At 44.8% G+C, this 10,213-nt stretch overlaps 2 protein-coding genes across 2 annotated transcripts; one reads left to right on the forward strand and one right to left on the reverse strand.

The window, feature by feature from the left end:
• Positions 1–1,820: 1,820 nt before the first annotated feature.
• On the reverse strand, positions 1,821–3,915 carry LOC115540707 (ladderlectin). The gene is made up of 6 exons (XM_030352213.1): positions 3,715–3,915; positions 3,066–3,113; positions 2,887–2,978; positions 2,637–2,762; positions 2,341–2,440; positions 1,821–2,051 (listed from the first exon to the last, which is right to left on the reverse strand). The coding sequence occupies exons 1-6, from the start codon at positions 3,773–3,775 to the stop codon at positions 1,978–1,980; spliced, it is 501 nt and encodes a 166-aa protein (XP_030208073.1). The 5' UTR covers positions 3,776–3,915; the 3' UTR covers positions 1,821–1,977.
• Positions 3,916–4,661: 746 nt separating this feature from the next.
• On the forward strand, positions 4,662–8,824 carry LOC115540623 (type-2 ice-structuring protein). Its single transcript, XM_030352080.1, has 7 exons — positions 4,662–4,907; positions 6,563–6,741; positions 7,335–7,382; positions 7,470–7,561; positions 7,686–7,810; positions 8,074–8,173; positions 8,463–8,824. Exons 2-7 carry the CDS (start codon positions 6,681–6,683, stop codon positions 8,520–8,522), a joined length of 486 nt encoding a protein of 161 aa, XP_030207940.1. The 5' UTR covers positions 4,662–4,907; positions 6,563–6,680; the 3' UTR covers positions 8,523–8,824.
• Positions 8,825–10,213: the final 1,389 nt, after the last annotated feature.

Here is a 10,213-nt window from a genome sequence, read left to right on the forward strand (position 1 = left end):
AAAAAGTGGTGTGTCCTCTTCTTAGAGTTTAGTTCTACAATTGGATACTGGTTTGGAGTCACTGGGTCACATGGCATGGAAGCTATTAAAAATACTGCAAGTATTTTGTATTGATATATTTACGTGAAGTAATTTATTGACGGTCCCTAAATCAGTTTCCAGCGATTCACCGCGAGGCTCTGCGAGGTGCGCTAACCGTTCTCCTGCTGCTATTGTCGGGCAAATCTCCGGGAAGTCGCAGCTGGAACTGGACTGAATATCCGTCGAATATCCAACCTAAAACTAACTTCACCACGGTAACAGCACCCTGTCTGTAGGGAGGCAGCGCCCTAACTGGGCGCATCCAAGGGCCGTAGGTCCGCACCCGGGGGCCATAAAGGCTGGTCCTTCCCTAGTTTCCCGTCAGGCATCCATAAAGACTTATCTTATTCGGATGTAATGACGTTGAGCCGCGATAACCGTTGGGATGTCTGAGGAAAGCTCCAGCTTTCAGTGAAGATGTTAGCGATGAGCTGACGATGTTTGGAGGAGGGTGGTCCTCTCATCGCCACTGAGAATCAGGATATCTGTTCAAGTCTATTTAATAATGTACTGACAAACTAAGAAACACTATTATTCTAGTTGCTGATACTTAATAACAAATAAATAATACATCTCACAAAGGACGCAAGATAACAACATCGAAGTAGGAAGAGGGCCTTGATGCCCGCGGCCGGAAATCCGATCGATTTTCACCGACAAAGACTTTTGTTTTTGTTTTGATTGAGTGACCCATATCTAATAGTGAATAAAATATTATTTTTATAGTGAACAAAAAAGTGTTTAACAGTGAATAAAATACTGTTTAGCAGTGAATAAAATAGTATTTCGTTATGAATAAAAAGGTGTTTAATAGGGAAATTGGTAATCATGTTGAGTATGGAAGTAATATTTTATTTTTGTTTCATATTTTTTATTATTTTCTTAAACACAAAACAAAACAACAAACAAAACAATCACAAACCTCATATACATACATCACAAGATAACAAAACTCACAGGACATAACCAAACAATACACAGTACAACAGGGGGGGGGGGGTAGCAGATCCATAATATTCAATCAATTAATTTCAATGCCCAGTTTCTCAAATGAAGTCCTATAAAGTCTTAATTAAATAATTAATTAAAATCCATAGACCTTCATCTCCACGGTCTAGATCATTGAGGAACGAGGTTGCACGTTCCATTGACAGGAGATCCATAAAGTGTTTTAACCAATTGTCAGTGTTAGAGCAATTTGGTTTTTGTACCTTCCAATTCATCATAATGATTCGTTTAACCGACATAAAGGCTAAAGCTATAATGTGTTGCATAAGAGTTGCCTCAATATTTGCTGCTCTCCTGCCAAAAAGGCAAATTAGTGGGCAGAGTGCTATTTTCACTTTCAGAATATAAGACAAGTTACAGATCACATCTTTCCAAAATCTCTTTATTGAGGGGCCATTCCACAATAGATGTATCAATGTTCCTGCCTCTCCGCAACCATGCCTACACAAATGGGAGAGGGATTTGTCCATTTTCATTAATCTGCTTGGTAGTATGGAAGTAATATTGAGTAATGACAGAAGAATATGATGTGTGATGGTGTCTGTTGGGACTTCATATTATATTGCAATCAAAGCTAAGACCAAACTTATATTTGACCAAATGTGTATTTTATCACTTTCTTGTTATGTTAGCTTTACAACAGATAATCAAATAATTTGTTCAAACTAGTTCAGCAGACGCTAGTGCAGGTATTAATAGTAGGCAGTAGGTTTTAAACTTCTGGACACACAGGTAGTAGAATGTATATAGTTTTATTAGTGGTCGTGCAGAATAGTAACTTCAGAGATAGGATGTCTCATGAAGTGTGTTCTAAACTGTTTGGTTGGAACATCTGGATGAAGAGCAGTCAGCACCAGCTCCAGATGTGAGCGACACTCCTCCGGTGGGCTAGCAGCTGGATCTCATCTCACAGATGTAGGGGAAGAAGTTGTTGCAGCGGTGGTTGGACCATCCCTTGTTCCCTGGGGGACAGAAACACCCTCAGCATCTTCACCACCTTAAAGAACCACCCCAGCATCTTCATCCCCCGACAGAAACACCCTCAGCCTCTTCATCACCTGACAGAACCACCCTCAGCCTCTTCATTCCCTAACAGACCCACCCCAGCCTCTTCATCCCCTAACAGAACCACCCCAGCCTCTTCATCCCCTCCTCCCCATCATGACCCCCCATCATAACCACCACCACCACCACCTCCTTGGTTCTGCATGCTGTGCTGCATTGTGTTATTCTGGTGACGGGTGGGTCTACCTTCCGTGTTGATGAGGAGACACTGGTTTTCGCTGGGGGAGACGTCGGACTCCGTATTGACATAGTCGAAGGGACTTCCGCCCTCCCACCGCCACTCACCCTGCAGCCAATCACATGGCAGTTACCATCAGCCAATCACATTCCAGTTGCCGTCAGCCATTTGTGTGTGTGTGTGTGTGTGTGTGTGTGTGTGTGTGTGTGTGTGTGTGTGTGTGTGTGTGTGTGTGTGTGTGTGTGTGTGTGTGTGTGTGTGTGTGTGTGTGTGTGTGTGTGTGTGTGTGTGTGTGTGTGCTGACCAGGAAGTGGTATCCCCCCAGCCAGGCGAAGGTGTGGCCTCCTTTCTGGGCCAGGCGCTGCAGGTAGTGGTACTCCAAGGCGCTGTGGGCCGATGCCAGGCTGCCCTCCCGCTCTGCACATAGTCTCTGGAGCAAGGCATTCACACACACAGTATTTGTTATCAGTTTTACAGTTGCAGTATATGCAGCATGTAAACAGGTGCAGCATTTGTATGCAGGTTTACAGGTGCAGTACACATGTAGCTTGTACCTCTGCTGTGCCCCAGCTTGCAGGATTGTTCTCCAGGTAGAAACAGTCACCACGGAAATTGTCCCAGCCGTCCAGGCAGAAGTTGATCCGCTCTGAGGGGGAGACAGAAGGGTTGGTCCGGTCCTGTAAGGAGCTCTGGGTGAACAGTGTTCATGTGTGGCGTCCGAGAGGCTTCTCACCTGCACGAGTCCCAGCTGAACTGGTCAGAGCTGAACTGTTGCGTGCTCCTGGAAGACAGACTCGAGGGTTAGTGGACAGAGAGACGACAGATCAATTCCACAACTCACACTTCACTGTTTAGAGTCTACCAATCCGTCTGTCTGTCTACCTGTCTGCCTGCCTGTCTGTCTGTCTGCCTGTCTACCTATCTGTCTGTCTTCCGTCTCACTGTATGTCCTTCTACCAGTCAGTCTGTTTACCTGTCAGTCTGTCTGCCTGTCTGTCCGTCTTTCTACCTGTCTTTCCGTCTTTCCGCCTGCCTGGTTGTTTTTCTCCCCGGCAACAGCCTGGTTCTGGTGATCCAGGATAAGCCCGACTAAGCGAGTGCAGGAGTGTTTATATGTTCTCCCTGATCTGGAAAAGCTCTACAAATAAACACGATCCAGGGAAGGATGCGCAGCATTCCCTTTGTGACTACGCCACACATGGTAATGGTACAATAGACAATTTAGAAAAGTCACACCTGTGTTAACATCTGTAGCAGGCACACGCTAAAGGCTTCACAGGCAGGATCGGGACAACAAAGTCCTTTGGACACATGATATTAGTAGTGGAATGTTCTAGTGAAGCGAGAGACGGCGCGCCGTTCACCAGAGCCGGGGGACTGACCTGGAGCCGCTCCGACGGCCAGCACCCCCCCGAGGAGAACTAGGGCGAGAAGACCCCTCATGACCAAGAGGATGATGTTCAGGAAGCTCTGGATGAGGAGGAGGTAGGAGGAGCAGGTCTGAGGAGCAGGTCTGAGGAGCAGCTAAGAGGTCGTAGGAGCAGGCAGGAGGGAGATGTACCTGTTGCAGGTGATACTGGTGTCAGGACAGTCCACTCTTTATATACAACTCATTCATGTATCGTCACCGGAATAAAATATCGTGGACGCCTCTTCATTGAGGAAGTGTTGGGCAACACTGTGTTGGATTGTGACTCAAACATCTCCACACCCTGGAATTCTGAAGACTCAGAAGGATGTGGAATTCAGATTTATGGAGCTGCACTAGAAGGAAGTAGTTGCTTGACTTGACTTCCTTACTTATTCACCAGAATTCTGATAAACTCGTTCATTAAAAACAACAGAGCATATAATTCGTTACCACATTGTTCCCTAAATTCTAAGATAATTATGTCCTTAATTAGAAAAACAAGAGCAGAATCTTCTTTTTGGTGATTCGGCTCACACAGTATAACCTACAGACCACACAGAACAAGGGAGACAACAAGTCTGACTGGACATACACAAAATACATCACATTAAAACTAGACACATGCGTTAATAGATAGATAGAAAGATAATTAAATATGTTCTATTATTTGCCTTGCGGAGCCAGCCAATCCCGTTCGCGTATGCAAATTAGCCATGTGCGCCTAAGAAAGACGTAATGTTGAGAAGTCATACCAAAAACGGATAGCAAGTGAAAGCTAAACCAGACTGTATCACTCACATACTTTGGGTCCATTCTAACTTGTGGTAATAGGCTAGGCTTTCTATCTTTGCAGTGACTGAATGTTGATGATAAAACGGATTGTTTTGCATAAGACGAGTGTCTGCCACTGTGCGTGTGTCCTTTCCGGCTTCGGCATACTGCATGGTGATGAAGGCCTTGTGGTTAGTTGTGGTCTTAGGGGAGCAGCATAGCCTTGGAGATGGATAAGTTGGAGTGATTTTGTACGGGCGTGCGAGAGTGAGAGAGCACACCCGCCGTGGTGATGTTTGGCTTGTTGTGGGCTGTCTCTCAGCATACGCCCGTTTGGACAACGTGCTTTGTGTATGTGTTCAATCAATGTACATCTGTCTGGTCGGATTTGCGGTAGGTTGATGGTTAAATAATGTCACACCACGATCGGTTATACTTGCAGGCACTCATTTGCAAGTGCACTGATTGCGCGGCTGATAGTTAGCGTGGCTAAGTTAGCCAATAGCTAGCATTTTGCCTTCTATTTCTAGATCTTCTGACTAAGTTTACCGGTACTTAAGACATAATCGCTGTCACTAGATATAAAGAAAACGTTGACTATCCCGCGGTGCTATTCACTAACAGTAAAAAATAAATAAAAGTGTCGTATTGTATGCACTGCTGTTCATTGACTAGCTCCAGCGCTCGTTGCTGCTTTGCTAAATGATAGCAACTCTCCACTCATTCTCCTCTGACCATGCATTTAATTGGCAGTTCCCGGCAATTCTTCATTCGCCCTCTCACGTCTGACGAAATTCGAAATTATACTGCTGTGGGCAATCATGCATGTTATTTGTGGTTCTTGCCACCTTACGCTACGGCTACACCAGACGCGGAAATTCACTCGTGCGGAAATAGAACGTTCACCAAGCGGAAATTCTAAATTAACCGGCTACACTGGACGCGTTAAAAATGGCTCCTTTATCTTTTTTGATCTCTGTATTACTATGGTCCAGTTCAATAGCTGCTTATAGTATAGAAGTATAGTATAGAAGTTACTCACCAGTTATGCCAACTGCCTCCGAAACAGCTCTCCATCCGGCATCTCTTTGACGTTTATCCTTATATTTCAGGTCACTGTGGTCGTAAAGCTGTAGGCCTACTCGTTTTTCAACTTCATGAATTAATAAATAATCATCCATTCTTGAACTATCAACTATCTAGGCCTACTTGCTATCTATATACTTACAGTGTCTACGTAGGCCTATACTATATATCTTATACACTGTCGTCTTCAAACAGAAAAGTAATGTTTTAATCGTTAAAAACGTTAAATCTCCATAGTAACAGCTCTCGAGGGTTTTGGGAAATAATCAGATTTATTGATACCCTCATTATTCACAGCAAAATATATAAAGTATGTGAGTGATACAGTCTGGTTTAGCTTTCACTTGCTATCCGTTTTTGGTATGACTTCTCAACATTACGTCTTTCTTAGGCGCACATGGCTAATTTGCATACGCGAACGGGATTGGCTGGCTCCGCAAGGCAAATAATAGAACATATTTAATTATCTTTCTATCTATCTATTAACGCATGTGTCTAGTTTTAATGTGATGTATTTTGTGTCTGTCCAGTCAGACTTGTTGTCTCCCTTGTTCTGTGTGGTCTGTAGGTTATACTGTGTGAGCCGAATCACCAAAAAGAAGATTCTGCTCTTGTTTTTCTAATTAAGGACATAATTATCTTAGAATTTAGGGAACAATGTGGTAACGAATTATATGCTCTGTTGTTTTTAATGAACGAGTTTATCAGAATTCTGGTGAATAAGTAAGGAAGTCAAGTCAAGCAACTACTTCCTTCTAGTGCAGCTCCATAAATCTGAATTCCACATCCTTCTGAGTCTTCAGAATTCCAGGGTGTGGAGATGTTTGAGTCACAATCCAACACAGTGTTGCCCAACACTTCCTCAATGAAGAGGCGTCCACGATATTTTATTGTGGTGACGATACATGAATGAGTTGTATATAAAGAGTGGACTGTCCTGACACCAGTATCACCTGCAACAGGTACATCTCCCTCCTGCCTGCTCCTACGACCTCTTAGCTGCTCCTCAGACCTGCTCCTCAGACCTGCTCCTCCTACCTCCTCCTCATCCAGAGCTTCCTGAACATCATCCTCTTGGTCATGAGGGGTCTTCTCGCCCTAGTTCTCCTCGGGGGGGTGCTGGCCGTCGGAGCGGCTCCAGGTCAGTCCCCCGGCTCTGGTGAACGGCGCGCCGTCTCTCGCTTCACTAGAACATTCCACTACTAATATCATGTGTCCAAACGACTTTGTTGTCCCGATCCTGCCTGTGAAGCCTTTAGCGTGTGCCTGCTACAGATGTTAACACAGGTGTGACTTTTCTAAATTGTCTATTGTACCATTACCATGTGTGGCGTAGTCACAAAGGGAATGCTGCGCATCCTTCCCTGGATCGTGTTTATTTGTAGAGCTTTTCCAGATCAGGGAGAACATATAAACACTCCTGCACTCGCTTAGTCTGGCTTATCCTGGATCAGCAGAACCAGGCTGTTGCCGGGGAGAAAAACAACCAGGCAGGCGGAAAGACAGGTAGAAAGACGGACAGACAGGCAGACAGACTGACAGGTAAACAGACTGACTGGTAGAAGGACATACAGTGAGACGGAAGACAGACAGATAGGTAGACAGGCAGACAGACAGACAGGCAGGCAGACAGGTAGACAGACAGACGGATTGGTAGACTCTAAACAGTGAAGTGTGAGTTGTGGAATTGATCTGTCGTCTCTCTGTCCACTAACCCTCGAGTCTGTCTTCCAGGAGCACGCAACAGTTCAGCTCTGACCAGTCCAGCTGGGACTCGTGCAGGTGAGAAGCCTCTCAGACGCCACACATGAACACTGTTCACCCAGAGCTCCTTACAGGACCGGACCAACCCTTCTGTCTCCCCCTCAGAGCGGATCAACTTCTGCCTGGACGGCTGGGACAATTTCCGTGGTGACTGTTTCTACCTGGAGAACAATCCTGCAAGCTGGGGCACAGCAGAGGTACAAGCTACATGTGTACTGCACCTGTAAACCTGCATACAAATGCTGCACCTGTATACATGCTGCATATACTGCAACTGTAAAACTGATAACAAATACTGTGTGTGTGAATGCCTTGCTCCAGAGACTATGTGCAGAGCGGGAGGGCAGCCTGGCATCGGCCCACAGCGCCTTGGAGTACCACTACCTGCAGCGCCTGGCCCAGAAAGGAGGCCACACCTTCGCCTGGCTGGGGGATACCACTTCCTGGTCAGCACACACTCACGCACACACACACACACACACACACACACACACACACACACACACACACACACACACACACACACACACACACACACACACACACACACACACACACACACACACACACACAAATGGCTGATGGTAACTGCCATGTGATTGGCTGATGGTATCTGGAATGTGATTGGCTGATGGTAACTGCCATGTGATTGGCTGACGGCAACTGGAATGTGATTGGCTGATGGTAACTGGCATGTGATTGGCTGCAGGGTGAGTGGCGGTGGGAGGGCGGAAGTCCCTTCGACTATGTCAATACGGAGTCCGACGTCTCCCCCAGCGAAAACCAGTGTCTCCTCATCAACACGGAAGGTAGACCCACCCGTCACCAGAATAACACAATGCAGCACAGCATGCAGAACCAAGGAGGTGGTGGTGGTGGTGGTTATGATGGGGGGTCATGATGGGGAGGAGGGGATGAAGAGGCTGGGGTGGTTCTGTTAGGGGATGAAGAGGCTGGGGTGGGTCTGTTAGGGAATGAAGAGGCTGAGGGTGGTTCTGTCAGGGGATGAAGAGGCTGAGGGTGTTTCTGTCAGGGGATGAAGATGCTGGGGTGGTTCTTTAAGGTGGTGAAGATGCTGAGGGTGTTTCTGTCCCCCAGGGAACAAGGGATGGTCCAACCACCGCTGCAACAACTTCTTCCCCTACATCTGTGAGATGAGATCCAGCTGCTAGCCCACCGGAGGAGTGTCGCTCACATCTGGAGCTGGTGCTGACTGCTCTTCATCCAGATGTTCCAACCAAACAGTTTAGAACACACTTCATGAGACATCCTATCTCTGAAGTTACTATTCTGCACAACCACTAATAAAACTATATACATTCTACTACCTGTGTCCAGAAGTTTAAAACCTACTGCCTACTATTAATACCTGCACTAGCGTCTGCTGAACTAGTTTGAACAAATTATTTGATTATCTGTTGTAAAGCTAACATAACAAGAAAGTGATAAAATACACATTTGGTCAAATATAAGTTTGGTCTGAGCTTTGATTGCAATATAATATGAAGTCCCAACAGACACCATCACACATCATATTCTTCTGTCATTACTCAATATTACTTCCATGCTACCAAGCAGATTAATGAAAATGGACAAATCCCTCTCCCATTTGTGTAGGCATGGTTGCGGAGAGGCAGGAACATTGATACATCTATTGTGGAATGGCCCCTCAATAAAGAGATTTTGGAAAGATGTGATCTGTAACTTGTCTTATATTCTGAAAGTGAAAATAGCACTCTGCCCACTAATTTGCCTTTTTGGCAGGAGAGCAGCAAATATTGAGGCAACTCTTATGCAACACATTATAGCTTTAGCCTTTATGTCGGTTAAACGAATCATTATGATGAATTGGAAGGTACAAAAACCAAATTGCTCTAACACTGACAATTGGTTAAAACACTTTATGGATCTCCTGTCAATGGAACGTGCAACCTCGTTCCTCAATGATCTAGACCGTGGAGATGAAGGTCTATGGATTTTAATTAATTATTTAATTAAGACTTTATAGGACTTCATTTGAGAAACTGGGCATTGAAATTAATTTATTGAATATTATGGATCTGCTACCCCCCCCCCCCTGTTGTACTGTGTATTGTTTGGTTATGTCCTCTGAGTTTTGTTATCTTGTGATGTATGTATATGAGGTTTGTGATTGTTTTGTTTGTTGTTTTGTTTTGTGTTTAAGAAAATAATAAAAAATGAAACAAAAATAAAATATTACTTCCATACTCAACATGATTACCAATTTCCCTATTAAACACCTTTTTATTCATAACGAAATACTATTTTATTCACTGCTAAACAGTATTTTATTCACTGTTAAACACTTTTTTGTTCACTATAAAATATATATTTTATTCACTTTTAGATATGGGTCACTCAATCAAAACAAAAACAAAGTCTTTGTCGGTGAAAATCGATCGGATTTCCGGCCGCGGGCATCAAGGCCCTCTTCCTACTTCGATGTTGTTATCTTGCGTCCTTTGTGAGATGTATATTATTTATTTGTTATTAAGTATCAGCAACTAGAATAATAGTGTTTCTTAGTTTGTCAGTACATTATTAAATAGACTTGAACAGATATACTGATTCTCAGTGGCGATGAGAGGACCACCCTCCTCCAAACATCGTCAGCTCATCGCTAACATCTTCACTGAAAGCTGGAGCTTTCCTCAGACATCCCAACGGTTATCGCGGCTCAACGTCATTACATCCGAATAAGATAAGTCTTTATGGATGCCTGACGGGAAACTAGGGAAGGACCAGCCTTTATGGCTCCCGGGTGCGGACCTACGGCCCTTGGATGCGCCCAGTTAGGGCGCTGCCTCCCTACAGACAGGGTGCTGTTT

This window comes from Gadus morhua, chromosome 3 (assembly GCF_902167405.1).
Source record: "Gadus morhua chromosome 3, gadMor3.0, whole genome shotgun sequence".
Lineage (NCBI taxonomy): Eukaryota > Metazoa > Chordata > Actinopteri > Gadiformes > Gadidae > Gadus > Gadus morhua.